At 38.8% G+C, this 26,264-nt stretch overlaps 1 protein-coding gene across 6 annotated transcripts in view; it reads left to right on the top strand.

Moving 5' to 3' along the window:
• NRXN3 (neurexin 3) overlaps positions 1 to 26,264 on the top strand; it is a 1,344,948-nt gene that overhangs the window by 352,395 nt on the left and 966,289 nt on the right. For all 6 annotated transcript variants that reach the window (XM_058655329.1, XM_058655328.1, XM_058655327.1 and 3 more), the window contains exon 3: positions 3,258 to 3,419. In XM_058655329.1, the coding sequence (XP_058511312.1) occupies positions 3,258 to 3,419 (162 nt within the window). The remainder of the gene's footprint in view (positions 1 to 3,257; positions 3,420 to 26,264) is intronic.

Genomic DNA, 26,264 nt, shown 5'->3' with positions numbered 1-26,264 from the left:
ACTTTTGTTAGTGAGGTTGAATGGTGTCTGTGGCCAAACATTATCTGCAGAAAGTTTACCTGGAGTTTCCTGGAGTTTCATTACTCCTCAGGGACTCTCTTTATTACTTCCTTCATGATTATTAACTTTTGACTCTGCCTTTAAGCCAAGTAAGGGCCAAGAGTCGGTCTTTATTGGGGCTTTCCATTGAAGAAAGGCATGTGGACTGTCTATCTCTTCCAAACCTTGCCTAGCATTAGGCATCTCAGTAGTGAAATGTTATTGCACTGTGTGTGAAAGAGATGGTTGTCAATTTCTTTTCTCAGGCTGCCCTCATAGCCACCACATGAATTACTCTCCTAATTAGGCCACTTTTGTTAAACCAATCATGCAAATCTGAGGTCATGGAACCTTCTAGTCTCCTAGGTTAGAGTATTTTGATAGTGTAACACCTAAAAAGGCCAACAGGGAAACACATTGTTCGTCTCCTCACATCATGTTTAATTTTGTCCTTTCTCTGTACTCTCCACATAAGAAAGTGTTTAAAACCTTAGAAGGCATTATTTAAGAACAGGGACAGGAAGATTTAACCCTAAAGCATTCTGGTAAAAGAGACACAAATACAAAACCAAAAACCAATAACCTCATAAGATAACAAAGAAGACTTTCTCCTTGGGTGCATTCTGTCAACACAACTGTAAAAGGAGAGCATTTCCTACCAGCCCCACTTGCAGACATTCACAAAAATCAAGTGGGCCTAGGATCTTTAAATGGAAACCTGGAGTATAGGACACACATTCCTTTGCTAGCTTTGATCCCTAAATGTGCTAAGCTCTTTTCTTTCTAGAAGATCATGATTATCCATCCATGCAGTCAGAATCAGAAGTGAAATAAAAACCCAACATATGGGTGTCTCTCTGTTGATCTTCATGTGGATTGCTAAACAGTGGGGTCCTTTTCTTTCAGAGCAGGTGGGATGTGTGTGCATTAAGAGGGTGGGAAGGGAACATGGGCAGTGTTATTCTGAAGAGCCCTTGGGAAGTAAGTATGATATTAATTCTCCCTGGGGTGGGGTGAGGTCTAATTGGAGCAATGTTTCGAAGCAACGGGACATTACAAGGGCATGGTGGACTGCAGACCCTTCCCTGGCTGTACCCAGGGTGTCAAGGTTTTCCATAGAGTCCTGGTCTCATTGTCTTCCCACCTTCTCTTTCTGTGTTGGGTGCCTTTTTTTTGAAAAACTAACACAAGATCATTCATGCAATGTGTCATTTTACTAACCAACTAATGTACTAACACCCTAACGACTCATCTTTGTTTTTAGTTTTTTTAATTAACAATCGTTCTGTTCACAATTTTTAATTTCCTTTCTTCCCCCTTCTCCGCAAAGCACTCAGGCATCGGACACGCTATGGTAAACAAACTACATTGTCTGGTAGATATCATTCTTATTGTCTCTTCTTTTGGGTTTGCCGTGTGTTGCCACCCTTTTCCTCCCCAAATCCTCCTTTTATCCTCTTTTAGACTTATCTCTTCTTCTTTTTCCATTTTTGTTAAATTAACTGCAAGCTTTTATTTTTGCTTTAAAACAAAAACAAAAACAGAAAAAAAAAGACAGAAGGGGATACACCCATCATGAAAATGGTATTTTATGCCAAGTTTGTTGGGGATGGTTTCCTTTTCTTCAGTTTTCAATTTTTTTTCCCTAAACAATTTTTTCCAGAAATATTTTTAAAAGAAGTTTTCCATTCAGTTAACTTTGTTTTGCTTGGTTGTCTTAGTTTCAACCCAAAAGACAGACTGCAAGAGGACAACTATGTAGTGAGAATTTCTTCTCTTTGTCTTTCTCTATCACTCCCTCTTCAGCTTTCTTTTCTCTCCTTCCTGCTCCTAAATCCCTTTCTCTTTTCCTTTAGTTGTGGCCACAGCTGCCACAGGTGATCTGGGAAGGAAAGAACCCTCCTTCCTCTCTTCCTTCCCCGTCTTTTACTTTGCTCCCCGACCATGGCCATGAGGGAGCTGGTCCAGTTGTGCTCCATCCCCACGCTGCATGGCATGTTCCTGTCTCGTGGATTCCCCACTGCCTTCGTATTTCATTGTTGACCCCTTCATGACTAACAACCTGCCTACCATCAACCTCATTCCGTCTTCATTTTCCCCCTCCTCTAAATCTCCTTCATTCTCGTTTCATCCTTCATGTAGATTGGGGTTGGGTTTGGACTTTTTCTTTTCTTTTTTTTTTTTCACCTTTTTTTGTTTTTGTTTAGTGAGGGAGGTGGTAGGTAGGGAAAAGAATATGTGAGTTGTGAGGGTTTTTTGGTGTTTTTTTTTTCATTTCCATCTTGTTCTTCAGTTTGTTCAGTGCATGTCCGTGTGAAGTGGATTTTGATTATTTCTGTTCTTTCTCTTCACCCTTTCCTATAGCCCTACTTTTTTTTCTCTTCTGTTTTCCTTTTAGCTCCAGTTAATTTTTCGCATGGGTGTGTCAGTATATGGTGTGTGCACGCTTCAAGGTGCTTTCTGCTCCCTATCCTTTTCACGGATATTGGGCGTATGGATGCTATTTCTTCCCTGTAGGCATTATTATTATTATTATTATTATTCTCATGCCTCATTTTCTTTTCTTGTCAAAATTGCCTTTTTGATTTGAATCATTCTTTTCTTGGTGCTGGTGATGACCATCAAGGGAGGGCTGGGATGGGTGTCCTGGGGAATCCATGGCATGTGTCATCCATAACACATCACAGCTGGGAATCCTGTCCTTCCCTTCCTGAATGCATGTTTGTCATTGTGGTGTGAGCTAAAAAACAAAGAAAAAAGAAAAGAAAAAAAGGAATAGATCCTCAATAACCAAAGACCAACCCCTAACTAACCCCATCATCAAGTGTCTCCTTTGCTGTGTCTCATTACCACCATAAATAACAACCATCTAATAATCATTTTAGCAAGGAGCTGAGACAAATGATATCGTCTGAGGATGGTTCCATTTTCTAGCCTGACTAAGTGAAGAATGCAATGGCTAGAACAAGGTGTTCAGCTTGGTCATCTGAACAAATCTTTTTATGAGTCTACAGGGGTATACTGGAGACCTGGGGCAAAGGGAGGCAGACCAGAAAATGGAACTTGGTTGTACATATCAAAATCAAACCGAATTAGAAAGAATTCCTCAAGAAAAATCTTAATGAAAGTGACATCACAAGCAGGGGAAGCCACTGAGTTTTGATAGGATTGTAAGGTCATTGCTGGGAATTTTTTTTGTCCCTATGTCCCCGCACCAGGTGACAATCTCTGTGGATGGCATTCTCACCACGACGGGCTACACTCAAGAGGACTACACCATGCTGGGCTCAGATGACTTCTTCTATGTGGGAGGAAGCCCCAGTACTGCTGACTTGCCTGGCTCACCCGTTAGCAACAACTTCATGGGCTGCCTTAAAGAGGTAAAGTTTATACAACTCCGTTTATTCTTCTGTTGGGGAAGTTTAAGACTTAATGAGGTGGTTAGAATAATGGCTATATCTGCTCTCTGATCTGTGAGGCATAGGTGGGAGCAGAAAAGACTTTGGTCTTGGAAGCAGATGTCCTTCATTTTGCTCCTGGTTTAGGGTGGTTGGGTTTACCACTTGAGAACTCTGTGACTGCATTGATCACTTAGGTAATGAAAACTTTTATCCCACAGGTAGTTGTGATTTAAAAATTGACTGTAATAACACTGATGAGAAGACTTTGAAATGTATAAATCTTGATGCTGTGCATTTAATTTGAGCAAGTAGGGAACTTCTAGCTAAAAATGGTTCAATTTGTAGGTGTGTGCTTTGTCTTAAATATAACATATGTATTATTTTACCTTTGCCAAGCCCAGTTTCCTAAGACTATCATTATTTATGATGAAGGAAAATTTTCAGAATGTAACATAGAGGCTCAGAAGTTTGTTTTTCTTTCTTTCTTTTTTTTTTTCCTTCCTTGAGTCTATAGCTGTGAGAAAGTGGTAAGATTTTGCCATTACTCATTTGTTACTGTCATAGCTGATGTGTTGAAACCTCTATCTGAGAGCAAAAGGAGCTTGAGTCAAGTGTAAGTTCGACCTCTAAGGTCAATTGTTGAGGCAAAAAGAATCAGACTTGATTTAGTAGATTCCTTTCAGAACACAGTGTCAATGGAGAAATGCACTGTACATTTTGCTTAATCTAAGCTAAGCTTGATTGCCTAAGATATCTACAATATTTCCCAAAGGGGATTCCTGGGGGAAGCTAGCAGTAGTCCTTCTTGCAGATAAAAATTTCTTATGACATCTTTGGAGCTTTCTCCCAGGGCACATGTTTTATTCTTATTATAGTTATTTGAGATTTGTGAAACATCAGTTATATATGAGGTGGCTTTACACATGCATTCTTTCCTGTCTGTCACTGGATCATGAACCGTGTCAGGAAAGGAGCTATATGTTATGTTAGGCTCATAGTAGGTCTGCAAAGAAAGTATTTGTTGCATGGATTGGTTTGTCAAATAATCATCGAGCACAATTTTATTTTGTGCTGTCATCAAAGGTGGCTCTTTGTAAGCCATGGTCTCTATGTTCAAAAACCTTATAATGTAGGAAGAGAGATGAGCTCAGAAAGTGAATAATTATAGTATCAAGCACCATGTATTCAGTGCCACAGACTGAATGCTCTGATTGAAGAGAGGAAACAGATAAATTTTAGATGAAAGTCAATTTGAGAGCAGAAGTACCGTTTTAGATGGGCTGTGTTGCCATAAACTGTGTGTGAAGTGAGAGGCAGGATTGGAAGCAAAGACATTACAAAATAGGGAAAATTCAACTGTGTTGTTTTGTACTGCTTCCTACTGCTCTTAATCTGAAGGACAAATGCAGAGTTCTTCTGCTTCTCTGTTAGCTATTCCCTGCGCTTGAGTTGGCTTCAGGGATTCTGTTGGATGGACTTGGTCAGTAGAGAGCATCTCTTCCCTGGAATTTACTCCCAGCTGAGTAAAATAAAGGTGTAAATGTCTAATGAGTCCAGAAAACCTCCTAAGCACTGTTAAACAATGTGCTGTTGCCATTGTACTTCCAGCAGTAAAAGGCTGTACCATAGCCATTGCCACAGAGGTGATGAGGCATTGCTTACCGTGGGGTGCTCATCCAGTTTTGAAGTGTGATGACCTTGAGTGTGGAATTTCTGTTGGATTAGACTTAGGGGTGGCCTTAATCACTGTCTTTTTGTGCCCACAATTATTTTGAACCCGTTCTCGATTACATGTTTTTAGGTGATGGAGTAACCTTTCAAATATTGGAAATCTGTTAATCTAGAAGGATATTTCTGGACTTTTTGAAATAAGACTCAATATAATAGGAAGATTTCTCTGAAGACTTTGCCAATGAGAATCTAAATTAAGCAAAATCACATATATACACTTACAAAAACATACATTCACACTTAGATCACCCAAGTAAAGATCAGAAAATGTCCATCAAAAGCATCACTTGGGGCAGGAATTTGAGTTAGCAGTTAAGAAGTTGGTTGGAATACTCACTTTGCCTATCATAGTGGATACCTTCAGGTCCAGTGTATTCGCAGTTCCAGTGCTGATGATTTGTGCCATGAGAGGCAATAGGTGTTAGTTCAGGAGGCTGTGTCTCTGTTGCCCACCTGCTACACCCAGGTTAGCCTCTGGCCCCTGGCTTCAGCTTGCCCTTGGCCTTGTTGTAGTGGGTATTTGGGGAAATCAATTAGCAGATTGGAGAGGTTTCTCTGAATCTTCTTCAGTCTCTCAGCATTTCAAATATGATTTAGAAAAGAGAAGTGCCAACTAATCACTTAAAATTAAAAGCAAGTCTGAAAAACAATGTCAGTAGTAGAAACAACTGTAAATAGTAATAGAAAATAAAATAGCTGTCCCTTAAATGGTATCACAAATCTTTATTTAAATGCAGACCAAATTAGAAAGAGGAAGTCTGAAACACTGGGGATACAGTAGGCAAAATGAGAACTTCATTGACTCTGATCACCACCTCTGATTTTCATTTGCTTGGAGTCTTCACAAGTTCATGGAAAATGCTTGTTATAAAAAAGCTGGAGTGGATATCAAACCTTGGTTGCATAAAAATAAACTTTTTAAACTACATTTTTATCCATATAGAGAACATATTCAATATAATTCATAGTTAGAATGCAAAATATATAATTCTACTTCCCTTCCTATCTCTCTCCACTGCCTCCCTCCCTCCTCCATTTCTTTCCTTTCCTTATGTTTTAATTTTTGTGATGATATATTTTTTCATTCATTTGGTAATCCAAAGGTTAATGCTTCACTTGAGTTCAATAAATACAAAAAACTCCATTAAGCAGGAATCTAGACAAAAGGTATAAATAATAAATCTAAAAATACAAATTTCATTCAGCAAATAAAATAATTTTATATCCTCAATATATATTAGCTATCACAAATCAGAGAAAATTGTGATGTTTGTGCTTTGAATTCCGTATATCCATGCACTCTCTGAAATCCCTTTACATAGCTTGATGGTCTAAGGAACTTAAAGGTTTCCCATTTGCCTAAGTTATTTTTTTAGATTTTTTTGTAAAACTTTGCTGTATCTTTGTCAAACCAATGGTTAAGGATGTTCTCCATTATAATGATATGTGATTATTATTATCCATTTAATGATATGTGATTATTATTTACTAGATATGAGTGAAATGATCATTTTCTATTCCATTATTATGCATGGCTTGTCTCAGTTGTCACTAACATAAGGTCATTTTGGTTTTTTAAGATTTATTTTATTTGTCTGAAAGACAAAGGACAAAAGGCGAATACATAGAGAAGTGGAACAGAGTAAGAAAGAGAGAAAGAGAGAAAGAGAGAGAGAGAGAAAAAATCTTCCATCTGCTGGTCTGCTCCCCAAATGACTGCAATGGCCAGAGTTGAGCCAGGCAGATGTCAGTAACCAGAACCTTCTTCTGGGTCTCTCACATGGGTGCAGGGACCAAGGACTTGCACCTTTCTCCTCTGCTTTCCTAGGAGCTGTGTTGGGATTGAGCTCCTTGCCAATTCCACTAGTGCACCTCAGCAATTTAACCTTAGAGCCATCTCTTCGTATTTTTATTATCCCTTCTTCCTTACTTTTTGCTTGACTTTTCTTCCATCTTTTCTTGACATCTCTAACTCCAAGTTGCTCTTAACTGACCAGGGAGCTGTTATGCATCATCTTCTTCAACTTGGGACATGAAAAAGATAGTGTCAGATTTCTGTTCCGCATCACTGATACTTCTTTATGTGTGGCACCAAAAGGTTTTATCTTGGAACTACAGGTGTTTATTCCTAAAAGCTATGCTCTTACTCCTATATTGAGTCAAAATGAATTTTACTTGTGCAAACATCTCTTAGCTTGATGGCACTTTAACCATGCCATGACCAAGAGTGTCTCAATTATCTTCATACTGTGTGGCTCCCTGCACATGTTCATTACCAGTATGGGATGCCCAGACACTGAAATAGCTCTCAGTCAACTTTAGGTTCCTCTTTATGTTTTCATATCTTAATGTTCAGTTTACTTTTGTTATTATTGAATCCTTAGCTCACAGAATAGTTCTTAGTACCTAATAGTTTCTCAATAAATATCTATTGAGTGAAGCCACGTGTTAAATGAATAAATCTATTCTTTAGATAAATGCTCTCAGGCATTACTAGCCACTTGACTCTCCTGGGATGACTTGGCAGTAGTTGAATCTTCCAAAAATTCCCCAGTTAGCTGATTTGAGACATACACTGTGTGAGAATGAATTGAAACCTTGTCTGGAAAGAACAGGGCTGAAAAGGCTTTGAGATAAATGCCGTAGTGTAATGAAAATAATACTGAGTTTAATACCAGAAAACCTGGTTGAGAATTCAAACTTCATCCTGTAGGTATGTCCTGGAATAACCTTCTCGATTGAAGTCTGAGCTTTCTAGTACATATCACAGAATGCTAAGACCTCTGTAGCATTCTTCTTATGGGCAACAGCAATGATGAGCTTAAACCACATGACACTATACAATGGAGTTTTGCTATAATAGTTACTATTAAGGATTTTGTAATGTACCTTATATTCATAAATACAAGTGAGTATGTGTTAACAAATGCATATTTGAAAATCACTGTCAGTAGAAACAATACTCTGAGGTTTGCCCTACTCGTGTTCTCTCTGTAACAGGAGCAGGCACTCCTGCCTGCCTTCATTTGTTACATTGTTGGTTGGCTCCAGTCATTGATTTGGTGCTGTCAGTCTCCATTTATTTAAATGTGAGCACCATGAAGAGAAAGGCCTTATCTGGTCATAGTGATTCCCAGTATCTAGAACCATCCCTGACATAAAACTCAATGACTCAATAAGTACCTGGAAGTAATATGTTGATGGATGTGCTAACTTCCAGGAGTTCCAGAACTACTGGAGTTGGCGATCAACCATGTTGTAGTTGAGGGTGCTGCCACCAAACACTGTAGAACAGCTGCTGTACAAACAATGGATGTATTTCTCTTAGTGCTGGAAGCTGTTCTGGTGAAGGCCTTTTCTAATTTGCAGACTGCTGTCTTCTTGTGTCCCTCTCCCATCCATCATAGTAAAAAGAGTGCCACGGAGCTCCCTGTAGTTTTTTTTTTTTTTAAGGGCACAAATCTCATAATACCTGAAGGCTCCGCACTCATGACCTTATTACATCCCAAGGCACCCCCCCCCCCTTCATGCCCCAGTACCATCACATCTGGACTAGGATTTCAGCATGGAGTCTTGGGTGGAACACAAATACTCATTCCATAGACAAAGACTGAAAAACTACAACTGGCCACGGATGTGCTAAGATGCAGAGATGATTCATAAATACCTCTTGCTTTATAGACCTCATACTTACTGGAGGAGAGAGATGCAAACATAGTTTCAATAAAGACAGTTAATACACAAAATAGGGCCCACTTAGTTGTTGAGGTGTCACTCTGGGAAAGGATGTAACATTTCCTAAGCTTCAGGGAAGGCTCCATGGTGGGCAGCTTGTTCAGGATCAGACCTGAATATGCTTAGAAGGGGTCTAGGATGAAGAGGAAAATGGTGCTACAAGATGATGGGACAATGTGGAAGGGCACATCACTGTGTGAGAGAGGATTACACAGACAGTTTGCTAGCTTCAAAATATATAATTAAAAAATTAGGAGTTTTGGAAATGCTAGACAGGGACAAATTTACAAAAGGCTTTGTTTTATACCCCACATGTGGACTTTAGGTTGTAGGGAGGCACTGAGTCATTTTCAGCTGTGAAAGGAGATTTGTCAGATTGGAATAATTTATTACAGGTCTTAATTCCTTGAGCATTCAATTTAGTCTGTTACTTCCTTCCAGTGCATTTATTACTATAGGAGATTGAGGAGCCAGGATGGACAGTGTGGTCCGTTGGTGTCAACACCGGGCCAGGGAGAAGTCTCTTTGATCTTAAAGTTTCTACAGAAAAACACTACCTTCTCATCCCATTTCAGTTTTCAGTATCCTACCCCTTCAGGACGTACATTTTCCCCTCCCTCTGTCCTTGGCTCATTGAGCTGTTATTGTTGAATGAAGCCATGTTATGCAGGAAAGTCAAGCCAAGCCTAATTTGCAACAGACTCCACCAGAATGACCCCTGGGCCAGAGTTTACTCTAGGCCATCACAAATAACCCCCTTGGGGTTGGATTTTGCATTGTTTGATTTGATTCTTCTTACAGCATCCTCTTTCCCCTAAATGTATGGTTTCTTCTCTAGTGAGTCGGTATCTCCATTTGCTTATGGGGAAGCTCCAGTGCCGTATGGGGATTCTGGGACAGACTAGCCCATCTCATCCTTCTTTTCTTCCATCTCTGATGGGGAAAAAAAGGAAAACAAGAGCTTTGGAGAAGGGAACCCATATTTAAAGGAAAAAGGATTGGGTTGAACATCATTGTGCATATTATATTCCACATCCCTTTGTGATGATTAGCCATTTAAAGCTGAATGGGGTTTTGTAGCCAGAGATAGTCTCTGAACAGATGATTAATGGTTTAATCTGTAATAGCTTCACATTTTATAGAACCCTGATAGGAGTCCACATCTGGTGAGCCAAGCTATTTAAGGCTGTGTTAATTCTGTTAATTGTTATACGTTTGTTCAAATTACTGGCACCTGCGGGCTTTGGGATAATGTCTGTTGTTGCTTTTTTCTCCTAATGTACTCATTTTATTTTACCGTGTCTCATTGTCTCTTGCTGCTGTCTTGTATGTTATCATTTAATTTTTCTTCTTTTTCTTTGAAATGTAACAAAAACAAGTGTTGAAAGGGACATTTACAATACCAGGTGTTTATAAGCAATCAAACCATCTCTTATGGATGATCAATTAATGAATCACAAGAACTTATTGAAAAAGATACAAATAGCCAGGAAGTATGAAAAGGTAAAACTCACAACAGAAAGAATTATATCTGACATCACAAAACTGCAAATTGAAACAAGAAAGGGCCATTCCCTAAGAAGCTGAACAAACAACCGTTAGTCACATTAGCATTGAGCATTACCAGGGGACTCTTAAAATCTATCACTTAATTTCTCTTCTAATTTTTTTTTGCATTGTCCTCTCACTTCTTCCACACTGTCCTATCCTGCCCTGACCCTTGCCTGCATTCACCCTCCCCCCGCCTTATTCAGTTCCCTGATCATTTATTTGTTGAAGCTCTTGTTTTGATCATCTTCCTCAGTTCTCAGCTCATGAAAGCACTTATATTAGCATGCAGGTAAATTAGGGCATGACACTGCAACTAAAAATTTCCTTTTCTGTAACTTTAAGAGTGCTGCCAAGTTTCAGGGTTAGCCAAGACCAAATAAGGACCATAAGGCATGAGAAGCAGGTGGGCTTTAGAAGTACGAAGTTTGGATTTGAGTCCTCTTTTGATTTATTCTTTGCAAATGACTGATATTAATCAAATCACTTGACAACTCTGAGACTCAGGTTTTCACCTGTTCAAAGAAGTAACACTACTTTTTAAGCATTTTTACCTATGGAGAAAATAATATTTGCACATGGACGTGATTTATAAAATATTAAAGACTATATAAAATCATAGTTATTATTTATGAGTTTTACAGTTTATCAGTTGAAACGGAATCAATTCAATCTGGCCAAGTAATCACTTACTGCTTTTTGTTGTTTCTGCAGTTGAAAAACTGCAGAGGTTGGAAGAGTCCAATATAAGATTGTTAGAAAAATTAACAAATGGGAACCCATGGGAACTTACCTAGCAGCTCCAGTTCTAATGTGAATTTGAAAATTATAGTACATCTTCAGATACCTAAGTTCTGACCTGTAAGATGATGATAATAATCCATGCTAAGCAAAATACACACTATTGCAGAGACCTCCTTTGAAAGTATTGTAGAAATTACTCATTAGATTTTCTTTTAAAGACTTACTTATTTTTATTAGAAACACAGATATACAGAGAGGAAGAAAGACAGAGAGGAAGATCTTCCATCTGTTGATTTACTCCCCAAGAGGCTGCATTGGCTAGAGCAAAATCAGAAGCCAGGAGCTTCTTCTGAGTCTCCCATGTGGGTGCAGGGTCCCAAGGCTTTGGATCATCCTTTACTGCTTTCCCAGGCCACAAGCAGGGGGCTGGATGGGAAGCGGGGCTTCCAGGATTAGAACTGCCACCCATAAGAGATCCCAGCACGCGCAAGGCGAGGAATCTAGCCACTAGGTTACCACACCGTGCCTGAACTTCAAAATTTTTGTTTCAGCCAAAATAAGCTTGTCTTTCTAACTCCATCTTTCACAGTCTTGCTGAAGTGTTCTAGTATGTCCCACAGAGACTCACTTGATAACTCAAAACCATCACAACCACTGAAATTATGATCATCACCACTGCAACAGTTATGAAAATTATTGAACAATTAACAATGTGAATGCAATAGATATGTGTGTCTCAGTGGTGTTACATGCATTATGGTTATTCCCTGATTTAATTGTCACTAAAGCTTATGAGGTGGATTCTGTTGTTGTTATTTTGAATTTGAAAACAGTGAGTGTCTTGAATATTTCGGAAAGTCTAAGCATTGGCACAGAGTGGTAAATACCACCAGCATCCTGAATCCTACTACCGTGTCTACCAATAATAAGATTTGGTGGTCAAGGAAAAAGTTGGTGTCTGTGTAGTTAAACCCACACTAGAGAATATTCTCTTACTACCAGTTAGAAGCTATACTTTATTGCAAATGTCATTTAATCAGGCAAAAATATCCTACTGGGAGGTCTGGTACAATTACCTATTTCTTTCACCTTGCCTTTGATTGCTCTGAGAGGAAGGCAGTTTTTGCTTGATTTCCCACTCTGGGTAAATTGATATTGCTCAACCTGTTAACGGAGGAATGACTTTCATTATCGAGCCTTGAAAAGACAGTAGTTGTCTTGGTATAAATGCCAAGCAGTGGAATGCTTCTGTCTTGAGATGTACAGCACATCCTTGCTTTCCTTTGAAATTGGATCTATTTGCCACTGAATCCGTCAGAAATCCAAATGAAGAATGTCTACTTTCTAGACTTTCTGTGATTTTCAGTCTGATTTTAGGAGCCTTTCATTTAGCTGTGTGATTTTTTTTTCCCTCTTCAGTATAAATTCAGTGGAACTCATTGCTTTCTAAAAATAACACTTATTTACAGCAAATGTAATGTACCACAACATTCCCATTGAGACAAAATCCATTGTGTCTTTAAATGCCTCAAAGGAGATTTAAAGAAAAAAAAAAAAAGAACTAGTCCTTGCATAGATACACCTACAGGGATAAAACAATTATTGAGCTAATTAATTAGCTAATGTTTTCAAAAATTGTTTTACAAGTACAAAAATGACTATTAAATTAGTGTTATGGTGTCTTTGTAAGCTTGCATTTCATCCTCCATGTCAACAGTGTGCCATAGCTAGTTTCTGTATAGATTTCAAAAGAGATAAAAAGGCAAAATTTTCGCTTCACTAGTCAGTGAAATGCAGCATAGAGGAGTTACATCACACACCAATTATCAATTGAAAAAACTCCTTCCCTCCCGTTCTCCCTCAGCCGTGTCCTCATTGGGCCATTTCAGCAAGCAATCTATTTCATACTTGGAGAAAATAAAAACCATTCTTTTTTTGCTAAACTTCTCTCCCTTATGCTTTCTGACTTACGTTTAGAAGTACGTAGTACTACTTTTCTTCTAAAAGAATGATCACACCCCCTGTTTCGGTGTAAATATACACCTCCTGTGGGGGGAAAAAAAACCCCATGGTGATAAAAGTTAAAGCTAAATTTATTCTGGGGCCAGCAGTTTAAGCTGCAGCTTGCAGTGTCAACATCCCACAGGGCGCTGCAGATTTGGTCCCCAGCTGCTCTGCTTCTGATCTAGCTCCCTGCTGAGGTGCCTGACATAGAGCAGGTGAAGACCCAAGTACTTGAGCTCCTGCTTTCATCCTAGACCAGCCCAGAACATTCTGGCCATTTGGGGAGTGACCCTGAGGATGAAAGATTCCTCTCTTTGTTTATCCCTTTGACACTCCATAAAATTATTATCCATTGCTTTGTCAACAGCATGAAGCAGAGGACTGGATCAGAACTGATTCAAACCAGCACCCATTTGGGATGTCAGTTTCCTGGGTTATGCCACAGGACCAGCCGCTGGTGAAAAAATTTTGAAATCTGTGCATACAACGGGTCTTCAAAGAGTCATAGAATATATCTGTTATGAAAATGTATGCATATATTAGAATTTTGCATCAAAATAAGTTGATCTATTTTTTCTCAGAACAGTTCAAAATACTTAATATGTAAATCCCTTTTCCTATTTTGAGATTTATCTCCTTTCAAAACCACAACACCCCCCCCCCCGTATCTTCAATATCTTCCATCTTCTTTTCATATTCATTCCATCGCCTTAGCTAAAGAAGTACAAAATCATTTTCTAAGTCTTTTCTCCTGTTTAATTTACACCTGAGTGTATTCCTTTCTTTGGGAAACTTCTTAAAGGAACTGCATAGGCTTCTTATCTTTTTCTCATCACTGCTGCTAAATCCTCTTCATTTACATCTAAACTCTACATTTTAATGTCTTTCAGACATTAGTAGAATTGTTTTTTTTGTTTGCCTTACCCAACTCATTTTAAACACCGTTTCTCATATACTTCTACAGTCCTTAATTCATAACTTTATTTCTACTTGTTATTAAAAATCCCCAATCACATGATGTCTTAATGATATGTGTTCACAGGTTATCTCCATAAATTACCTTCTAGGAGGCAAAAATCTGGCTTTAGATAGATTATCACACTTAGAGTTAAACGCAGGTCTGGGACATGAATATCTGGAAATATTTTTCAATACATTTATGAATATTGATGGATAATAGTGATCGAGTTATTGATTTAGAGTTCAGTTGCTGTGAATACTCATGCTCTCAACAGTGTTTCACGTATTGCCTACTCGTGAGTAGGGGAAGTATCCATGCAAGCGTCTCCTTTGTCATCAGATTTGTTCTCGATACAGATGTGTCTTGTGGTCTAGCAGGTCTCTGTTACTTCTCTCTTGCACCATAACCTGCCTTTTGGTCTCCTCTTCAAATACAGTAAACACAAGCTCTCCACTCTATCCTTACACAAAACCCCTCCCTTGATTTATTCCCCTAGAGAGGGGAAGGAATGCCTCTTTCTAGGAGGTGATAAAGAAGGAGATAAAATCAAATGGACATGAGGTTTCAGAAGAGGGAAGATAAGAAATCTTTCATCCTTTTGAGAGGGAAGTGGGCAATGTGATGCATGTGGTCATCTATACTCTGGGAGGTTTGAATTAGGTGATCCTGTCATCACTACTGAGTGAGCGTTGATCTTACCAACTATCCTCCTCTCTCTCCTCTCCCTCATCTACACAGTCACAGAATCACGCTGGAAAGTCCTTTGTGATGTTCATGTCTGTTCATGTCCTCGCCATCCTTCATCCTTTGCTCTGACCTCTGCTGCACACCTTGCCTTGTGAGGTTGCCATTCTTTCTGCCTTTCCTCGAATGTCTGCATCCTGTTATATGTGGCTCTTTGTGTTCACATTGGATAATTTAAAGAGGGTACATTTTGTGTTCTTTTTCTAAGCCCAGGTAAAGGATAAAAGAGGAGGAGGCAGTTAAGCTAGTGGTTTGGATGCCTGTGCCCCACATTTGGATGTGGGGACTGAGTTTCTGATTCCTGTTAATAGCCTGATCCAACTCTGTCTTACATACAGGCATTTGAGGAGTAAAGCTCTCCCATCTCTGCTTGTCTCCCTTTTTCTCAGATAAATAAGTAATGCATATTGTAAGAAAGAGTAGGAATAGTTGAAAAGTAAAATTCAGGTGAGTGGAAGAGGAGATGTGAGCGCAGAGAGCAGGCGAGATGTTGCTGCTTCTGAAGCTTGCTCATTGGAATTCTCAGCCGAGAATTTTTACCTTTTTCTCTTCTGGCTGACTCTCACCCATTTTTCCTGGACCCAACTCATGGGCACTGGCTTTGCTGACCACTGGGATGACAATACACTTTTCTCTTTTTTTACTTCTGAATGCCAAGCACACTTATATAATGGAGTCTATGTGAACTGAGACTCTGGAGGCAACCAATCAGGTTCACGTTTGATTTTTTACTTATCTGAGAGCCTTGAACTAGCAAATTAGTTTCTCGGAAATTCAGTTTCTTCATCGACAAAGTGGGTATCTCAGTAGCACCTACCTCATACAGTGTTAAATGAAGATCAAATAAGTTGATTCAGTACACACTGTAACGGAGGTAGCACACAGTGAGTGTTTAATGTATGCTGATGATTGTTGTCATTCATTTGTTCCTTGCATTGCCTTATATGTTTTTGTTTGCTTTTCTGGCATGCATATAACTCCCACGAAGACATAAATTTTTATAGTTCCAGCAATGCTGAATATGCCTTAAGTTTATTAAGGAATGTAGAGCATAATTTATTTTCCTTCAAAGAACTTTCCCAATTAACTGTAAGCAAGTGGCTATTCCTCCATATTGTATTTTGACCATAATTGAAATGATCTCATTGGCCAGAAGAAAATAATTGCATTTTCTATAGATGTAGCAAGGAAAATCTCACTCATGCATATACGAAATATGAACATGGTGATTTCATATTTCTGAAATCTGGCAACAAACGGAGTTGTGACAAAGATCATTTTATTTAAAGATTTATTTTCTTTTTATTGGAAAAGAATATCTCACACTAAAAGAGAAACAGAGAAAGGTCTTTCATCCTCTGGTTCACTCCCCAAATGGCCACAATAGCTGGAGCTGGGCTGATCAACAGCTAGGAGCCAGGAGCTTTTTCTGGGCCTGCCACATGGTTGCAGAGTCCCACGGCTTTGGATCATCCCCATTGCATTCCCAGACCATAAACAGGGAGCTGGATGGGAAGTGGAGTATCTGGGATACAAACCAGTACCCATATGAGATAAAAGTGATTGCCGGCAGAGGATTAGCCAATTGAGTCATTGTGCCAGTCCCAAAGATCACCTTTCTTAATGTAACTTTTACTCAAAGGTATTAAAGGAATGATTCTGAAGAATGGTGTTTAAAATTCTAAAGGAGACAAAACAGCTGTAAAACTGAGTGTTGGCTTGATATGCCCTAACATTCCTTTCAAAAGTACAGTTTTCATGAAGTTTAAATTGCTTTGTAATGTCTTATGATCCTCCAAGTACCTTTACATGATGGATGTAATGAACTTCTCTTATGTTCCAGATCTGGTGGCGGAATGTAAAATGAACTGAGCACAGTTTCTTTCATGGAATATTTTTTTAATTTTTAAGATTTATTTACTTTACTTGAAATTCAATGTTACAGAAAGAGAGAGAGGGAGAAAGATATCTTTCGTCCATTGATTAACTCCCCAAGTGACTGCAATGGCCAAAGCTGGGTCAGTCTGAAACTAGTTGCCAGCTGGTTTTTCTGGGTTTCCCACATGGACTTAGCGGCCCGAGGCCTTGAACCATCCTCTTCTGCTTTCCTAGGACATTATCAGGGAGCTGAATCAGAGTGAAGCAGCCAAGACTTTTCCCAAATGCTAGCACCATGGGTAGAAAATTAGCCCGACACACCACCATGCCAGACCCTGAAATGTCTTATTGTGTAGGAGTGGTGGGCAGTTTTTTTTTTTTTTCTGTGAAGACACTTGCCAGCAGTTCTCAGATGGAAACCCTATGACTACAGGGAATATTTGAAACTGTCCCAAGACTTGTTTGGCTTGTTCAAACTGTATTAGGAGGGGTGGTTGGAGGAGAGTAACAAAATGGTGGCAAGAAGATAAAGAATGCTGCAGGCATCTCATGGGTAACATCCGAGGGCGTTGGTGTGCATTCTGTAGTGCACAGCACAGACCTTTCATAGCATCAAGACTGAGAAACTCTGGGTCAGATAAATAGTTTTTATTTTGTGAACCATATGGTCTCAGTCACAGCTACCAAAATTTGGCCATTTTAACATGCAAGCAGCCATGAATAATGTAGGCGCTTAGTCTAATCAGAGGTGTTAGAAATGGTTTCTGAAAAGAAAAAGAACATGAATGGAATTTTTTTCCTATGTAAATGAAGAGTTAGGGAAAAACAGTGATTCTAGTGAAAGTGAATAGCATCAACAAAGAAACAAACATACAAAATAGCATGGGACATGGGGAGCAAATCGAAGATTGAAGAGGACAGAAGCAGTGTTGATAATGCTAGTAATAATGCAAATGGCAGCAGCATATATTGAGTGCCTACTATGTGCCAGCAACCTTCCAGCTTCATGCATGCTAACACATTCAGAGAAATAGAACTCAATGTTGCTAGAGGGACAGAAGAGAAGGTTGGAAACATGCGTGCACCAGATCTGGGGTTTTATTTTATGAGTAGGTATAACAGAGAATGATAAGAAATATTTAGTAAGACTTATCAACTGATTGAATATTCAAGGGGAAGGTAGATGACACAGCTTCTGGTATGGCTAACATTAACTCAATATAGAAATGTTAGAAGAGAGATGGGTTTACAAGAAAATGCTGGTTGTTTTGGGGTTGGAGTTAGCTTTGCTATCTGCAGATTGGAGTCACGTTTGGATAACTGGAGCTATCAATGCACCCAGAATCTAAGGAATAGAGTTCACTGGAATTGATTAAATCATTTGAGAAAGCACATTGTAAGATAGAGTCTTATATTTTTTAAAAGAACTCTTGAGAGTAATTTTTTTAAAGAAGAGTAGACATAGGGAAAATACATTGGTGGGAGGAGAAACTTAGAAATAACATGAAAACAGAGAAGTAGGACATTTCTTTGTGAGTGATGCTGTTGACAGCGATCAGTATGAAGGTGGGGGTCATTAAGTTAAGAACTAAAAGTGCTGTTGTAACTAAGAATTCACAGGCCATAGGTAATTATTTTGTTTTGGTTTTAAATCAGTAGAGGTGGAGAAACTAAAGCTATCAGAAATGCAGCACTTGAAACAACATCCCAGTTAAAGATTCAACATTTTGTCATGTGTTCATTTAAAACAAAAGTACAGAAAGAAACTTTGATGTAAAATATTTTATAAGCTTATTTTGAGTGGCTATAAAATTTCTAAAAAGTTAAAAAGCATTTCTTTATGCAATCTATCAATGTGAATTTGTATTTTTGTGTCCCTTAACCAATTAGCCCTGTCCTTAAAGTTTCCCAATGTTGTGAATTTGAGGGGCTCAGCATCTACATGCAATTTAAATATCACAGTTGCAGAACAGTAAAATTTCAGTAAAATTTATATGTATAGTACAAACCTCTTGGATATGTAGCTTTAAGACATAAAAGAGTATCCAAAAGACAATGTCAACTTTGGGGAGTTCAAATGAATGCAGAGTATTTGTTGAAAGCTGTGCATTTCCAATAGTGATATGACAGGATTTTTTCCTTTCAAAGCAGCTTGCCTTCTTATCTATTTTGTATGTTTATTGCACAAAGAATTTACAGCAGCTAAAGACGTAGTTGGTGAGAAAACATTTATAGACACAAAAGGCTTGAAGAATTTAATCATGGAGAAATATAACAAAATTCTATTATCACATGGTATGATCACTGATGCCTGGCAGTTCAAACCAAAGACATATAGGAAAGGAGAGACTGGCATGCATGGGCACATTGTGAATATTCATGTGCACCATGTCTTCCAAGTGGCTCTAGAGAGAACTCAACCAAGCTACTGTTTAATACAAGAACAAAGATAAAGGCTAAAAAACCAAAAAAGTGACCAAAATATTAGCCTCAGGCCAGTTGCCATGGCTACCACACAGTCCTTGCTGAATTGATTAGCATTGGCCATTGGATTTGTGCAACTGAGGCAGGTGAGACTATGTGCTTTGAGGCTGCCCTGCATTAATATTGCTGATGAGAGATTCAAGATCTAGGGAAAAGTGAGTTGTGGGCACACCCTCCAAGATGGCTGGGAATGATCATACTTAAATGGGAAGACTGTTGGATTACTATTGATGAGAATTGACCAGACCCACAGTTCTCTTGGAGAATACAGATTAGAAAAATATATACTTCCCATCTGAATAAATAAATTTGTTCTGGTGTAAGGTAAACAAACCAAAGAGATGGAGCTAATGCTTGCTTCATTGCAAGGGCTTATGAAATAAATTTGGGGTTAAAAGGAAACCTTTATTTAAAAGTTAATTAAGTTATTTTCGTATCCAAAGGTTGCTCACACAAAATGTCATTGAGAATGACCTTTGTGATTTTTGCCAGCTCTTAATCTGTCTGAAACAGATTTAATAATTGTGGACTCTGATAACACCACTATTTGTCAGATTTCTCTTTCATGAATAGCTTATCAACAAATGTGTTCAGTGGTTAATTACTACATTATGGCTTATTGACATAAAATGTAGTAGAATATACATTATCCAAATGAAAATGTGAATTTGCTGCAGGTTAAATCTTGTGGCCTGAAATCCTCACTGCTGGTTATGTTAGTAGATTCAGGTATTGGAATTGGCAGTAACAACTTAGACCACAAGTAAATCCTGGATGTACAAGACTCATTCTTTGGGATCTTTTGCAAAGGCTCTTAGAATTAGGTACTTAGAGGTTGTTAGGATTCATTTGAGGGTATGTGTGATTCCAAGAGACATGTCAAGGTGAGGATGTGGGTGCTAAAAGAATGATCAGAGTCCCAGGTATCTGCCAGAGAAGGTGACCTTAACATACCTTAGAATAGATTGCTTCCATAGCAAGCACACATACCTCATTGTTCTGCATGGTGGAAGGTCCAGTATCGGGTCATTGGTAAAGCTGGCATTTGGTGAAAGCTCATATTCTTGTTTGCAGATGGCATTCTTATTGTATCTTCCCAAGGTGGAGGGCAGAGATAATCTGTCTTGTATCTCTTTTCATAAGGTCACTGATTCCCATTCTTGAAAATTCCATACTTACTTCCTACTGGCTTTCCCAATGTCCCATCCCCCAAAATCATCACATTGGGGGTTGAGGCTTTAGTATATGGATTTGAGGAAGCATATGAATTTGAGGATGACTGGTCATGGCCCAGTCTGACAGCTAGAAGTTCCTAGGACTTCTGAGTTGCGCATGAGGCAGTACATTCAAGACAATGATCCTCAAATCCAGGCTTGTTTGGTCAATGTGACAGAGCAGAAGTAGCTGCCACCCAGTGGGAACCTAGGATTGTACAACTTATGAGTGCCTTTTCAGTGTGCAAAGTTAACATGCTTCTACCAGGAACTGGGGCAGAGTCAGCTCTTGGGCCTCCAGTCCTTGTTGGGACAGGTTTAGGAATGAGGGAGCTCAGGGCCATTGTGCTTTTCTCAAAGTGTGCTCTGTTGACATCAGGATTATACAAGGCAGGAGTTGGCCTGATGCAGTCAGAGCCTCTTACAGAGCTATTTGCTTATTTAGGGAGATAGCTGTTTGGTCTTTAGGACTTTGAATACATTTGTTAGCCTTGATTGATATATATATATATATTTTTTTGGTAAAAATTGTAAGGTAAATTTCTGAAATCCAGGAGTCCTGGCCTAATGCACCATACTCCAAGCATAGTGAAATGTATCACAAAATTGAAAGACCTTTAGCATCTCAAAGATAGGAAAATCATTATTTCAGTTGTCTCTTCAAATAAATCATGGCTAGTGCTAATAAGGGCAAATCAAGTTTTTCATGCCTAGGGCATGTGTCCAGGTAATTTTGGTGAAGATTAGCATTTCTCACCACAGTGCGAGTGTTTATGTGGCTGGGGCAGAATAAGTGGTGGTTTCAGTGCTGATCCATTAGCAGTAAGTGTGGTGGGTAAAAGTTCTTTAATTGGTCCCCACAGTAAAAACATCCCAATATTTATAGGCTGTTAGGGGAAAGTGGAATGGGGAGGCAGGTGAGTTGGCAGCTCTACACCGACAACTTTTCCGTCTTCCAGGTCCCATTAAAGCTTTACTTGAATCAAGATAAAAGTGGCCCTTGCTGTAAGGATATAAATTTAATATCTTTGTTGGAAATATCTATAGAAAACATCCCTCAATCTTCACGATTTCCCATTGCAAAAAAAGGAGAAGACTTCCTATACTTAGGGACAGCACAGACTATTTGAGATGTCAAATGTATTCCAAGAATTTTTGAGTGAAAGAGGGAACATGAAGGTACCAGTGTGTTCTTCACACAGCAAGTGCTCAGCGTAGGATGATGAACAATCAGATTGGCAGCCAAGTGGGTGGTACCCGAGAAACACTTATTCATTGTATAGTGTATCATGTCCCAAAGAGAGCCATAATGTTCTTTCTGGTTTTGTCCTGTCAGCTGACTTAAGACCTCTGTGAGAGGCAAAATTGAGAGTCATTTTTCTTGTACCTCCCCTGTTTTTCCCAGTGGACCTTCTAGCACTGGAATAAAGGAAGAATCTTCCATGTGAGAGTCAGCTCAAGGATTATCTTATGGTAACCAAAACTTGTGAGAAAAAAAACATAGATCAAGGGATGAGGAATATGGAAGTCTCTTTCTAAAGTCTCTGAATGAGAATGCTTGGGAGATGATTTTCCTGAGAGTTAGAGCTTGTGGCACACCAGCGAGTCACTGAAAGACAGAACTAATAAAAGCCAAGTGTGGGGTCCAGGAGCATTCTTGGCCCAACTTGTTTCCACTGATGTTGTCATTTGCATGTTAAAGGTTTTAGTCTCCTAGAGGAGCTCGCTAGGATCCTTGGTTTAATTTTTTCTTGGGACGATTATAAAGCTTGAAGCTATGGTTACCAGAGGAGCTTTGAGCCAGCCCTAGGGAAATTATAGGGGAAAATACACCGTATTATTTTGCCAGCTCACATAGATTGATTGATAGTATCAAGGAAGATTTTGTTTTACAGGAAACAACTATCCTAGAATTGTTGTGTACCTTGATAGTTCCTGTTTTAAAAATGTATCCTCAGTGTTTTTGTTTTGTCTTTACATGTTATACTTTTGTCTATATGTGTTATACTTTGGGCATTTAAAGTTGATATAAGTAGTATTTGACATATACATATATGTGTAAATATATATACATATGTATAATTTTCAAGATTTGAGTGTAGTGATCTCACTCATTCATGTTTTTATTTGCTATTGTTTATGGTCTTCCATATACTCTTGTCTTTCTACTGTGGCTAGGTATTTAGGAGGCTTCCGGTTGTTAGTTTTACAAGAGGACTATAGAGAATAACCCTGTGTGTGTATAAGCACTTGTGCCAGAGTTTACATAGGGGTAGAACACAGGGATAGAAAAAGCAGAGGACAGGGTCAGGAGCTTCTTTCAGGACTGCCATGTTTTTGGAAGGAGCATCCTGCGGCACGAAGAGCATCCTTGGCTGCTTTCCCAAGGCCATTAGATTGCAAGGACACAAACCATTGTCCATATGCGGTGAGGGTGTCATAGTCAGTGATTTTACCTGCTGTGCCACAAAAACCAGTCCAAAATGCATCCATCTTTTGCATGTAGCCTCCTTTGAGGCTGGTTGCTAATGTCCTGGGGATGACATTCACAGAAGCAACAGAAAGACTTAAAGTCTTTACAAAAAGACAGAAGGATAACATCTTCAGAATGCTAAAGAAAAGAATTCATCTGTAAGAATTATAGATCTTCAAAAATTTAAAAAAGATATTTTATGGCATGCAAAATAGAGGGCTGCATAATATCTGGTATTTTTCTGTAAATATAATGTTAAAGAAAATTCTCTGGGCAGGCGAAAAATGGTCCCAAATGAAAGCATGGAAGTGCAAGAAGAAATAAATAGAAATGTAATGTGTGAGGCTCAATAATTTTTGATGGTGCAGAAGTTAGAATAGGATTTCAGACATAAAAGGATGCATCAGAAGTTACTAAAACGATCAAGTCAATTTTGTTGCAAATGATTTTGCAACTCATACATTAGTGTTTCCTGTTATGCATTTTCCATTAATTTTGTTGAAGATCCTGCATATGTAGAGTTAACAAAATACAAATAAACAAAGCAGGACAATCTGGTGTAGGTATTTGGCACGGTAGTTGAGATACTGCCTGGGGTGCCATATCCCATACTGGTTTGCTTGAGCTCAAATTTGGTCTCTGCTTCTGATTAGAGCTTTCTGCTAGTGCACCCTGGGAGGCATCAGGTGACACTATGTGTATTAGGATTCCCACCACTCAAGTGTGAGAATAAAATTGAGCTCTGGGCTTCTGGCTTTGGCCTAGTCTGGCCTGGTTATTTGGAGAGGGAATCATTAGATGGAGGTTCTCTTTATCTCTGTCTTTCAGATAGATAGAGATGAGAGAGAGAGAGAGAGAGAGAGAGAGAGAGAGAGAGAGAGAGAGAGATTTGTTTAAGTTTAGGAGAAAAATAGATGGAGTTAAAGGGTTATAAGGATATTAAGATCTATAAAGTGGTAAAAAATGGTGTTTGACAAGGAAAGCTGTCAGAGGAAGAAATAGAATATCCATCAAAGAAGTTGAATTTATGAATAAAACTTACTTCCAGGAAGAACTTTTAGAAATACAGATTCACAAGTAAATTGTTTCAAACCCTGAAAGAAAAATGATAGGATATTACTATCAAAGTAGGAAGACTTGTAGAATACAGTATCCCCAGACTGTCCCACAAATATGCAGGCACTGAAATTTTATCCAAAGTGATCTTGTATGATAGAAAAGTGAAACATTTCAAGATATGGTCTTTGCTCAATGGAATATGATTACCATAAAAATATTGATTTCTGTCTCACAACATGGTTATAACACATGTCCAAGTGAATTGGTTGTATTCTGTATGACTGAAGAACATGAAAAAGTGACATTCTTTAAAAAAAACCTTATTTATTTATTTATTTATTTATTTATCTGTTTATTTGTTTGTTTGTTTGTTTGTTTGGCAGATATACAGAGAGAAAAATCTTGTGTCTGCTGGTTCACTCCCCAAGTGGCTGAGCCAATGCAAAGCCAGGAAAGCAGGAACTTCCTCCATGCGGATATAGGATCCCAAGGCTTTAGGCTATCCTGTACTGCTTTCCCAGGCCACAAGCAGGGAACTGGAAGGGAAGTGGATTAGCCAGGACATGAACAAGTGCTCATATGGGATCCCTGAAGTACAGGACAAGGATTTAGCCACTAGCCTATCATGCTGGGCCCAATGACAGGTTCTTAAAGCAGAAATTGATGCCATGAAATTCTGGATTGGCTACATTGCAAATATCAACGGAGTTTGGTGTTGCCTGGGAATTCTGAGTTTGGAATTTGACCTCCTTTTTCCTCCAGCTCCTTCCTTCTCCTTCTGTATGTAAATATATGATTCTATCCCATTTTAATTAGTTCTGTGATTTATACAAAGTGGTTTGATTTTATCAGTTTATGCAACTGTAGTTTTTTTGTAGTTTTGCTTTATTTTGTCCCTTCCTTTAAAATTGTAATTAGTTGAAAAAAAGAGAAGAGAAATACAAATGCCTTTAGTCAAGTATCACACATTTTGAGGGCAGTTCTGAGATGGTTGACCTGCCTCCTACTGGGAGTTGTCTATTGTCAGTAATACTTCATACATTGTTATCTTAGTGTTTCAAATGGGTTATGAATTTTCCAGAAGAGACTGAAAATACAAACTTCATCTAATTTGTGAGTTAATGATTCAGGGATAAAATATTATAACATGATGGAAACACAGGGAAGTGACATAGATAATGTCATCTCATACAATCTTACTTGGCACCCAGAGTCCTTCCTGGCAATTAGCATCTGGTAGAGACTGTGCATTAAGGGGATTGGGTCTTTCCAAACCATTCTGAAAATCTCAGTTCTTACTATAATGCTTTCCTTGGTGATTGGAGCATATATCCGCGGCTGAAAGCCTTGACACTCACAGTCTATGTATGTCATTGACAGGAATGTCTTTGAAAGCTGTAACCTGTTGGTTCTTAATCCACGGTAGAAAAATCCTTTGCCGTACCAACACAAGCACCCTAAGAGTGAGGGGAAAAAACACAGTAGAAATGAACAGCAATCAGCATTGGGAGTAGTGGAATCTTTATCGCAAGCCCCTGTCCATGTTCCCATCTTCAAGAATTGCTGAGATACTTTTTGTGTTTAATCAGTCTTTCAGTGGCATAGTCAGCTTTCTTGGTAACAGCAGAGACAAATACAGAGGCCTTTTCTTCCTTTTTAAGACCCAAATAATTTCCATGTAGTAAATGTGCAGTATAGAATGAACTTAATACTTTTGTTTGTTTGTTGTCTTGTTTTGTTTTGTTTTTCTTACTAGTTATTTGAGTCTGAAGAGAAGGGACACATTTCCCAAAGCAGCTGACTGGTTTTTAGAAAATGTTTCTGAGGCATTCTCCTGCTTACGCTCCATTCTTATCCAGTGGCTATCCTGTTCTGAGTAACAGACATGAGGAGCCACTCAAAATAAAAGATCTATAGATTAGGACACATTCTTTTCCTCAACTCATGGTTGAAATTCCTTTACTAGTTTATTCTAGTCCTGGGAATTTGGTGGAATTTATCAGAACCAATCAGCAATAGGTTTTTCCCTATGCTCTGTAAATTCTGATCCTATCATTGCTTTGCCTAGATTCCCTCCACAGTCATGGAGGACCTAATTCACAAAGAATTAGCAGTGGGCATGGCTGGTGCAAGGGCAGTAAGACTGGCAGGTGTCCATGCTCAGAGAAACAGAAAAGAAAAAATAGATAGTTGAAGGGCTAGTGTGGTGTTCTTGTGAGCTAATCCTCTTGCTAGTTCTGGCATCCCAT

Source organism: Ochotona princeps, chromosome 26 (assembly GCF_030435755.1).
Source record: "Ochotona princeps isolate mOchPri1 chromosome 26, mOchPri1.hap1, whole genome shotgun sequence".
Lineage (NCBI taxonomy): Eukaryota > Metazoa > Chordata > Mammalia > Lagomorpha > Ochotonidae > Ochotona > Ochotona princeps.
The sequence above is the reverse complement of the archived record's forward strand: the minus strand, read 5'-3'. Positions and strand labels throughout refer to the sequence as shown.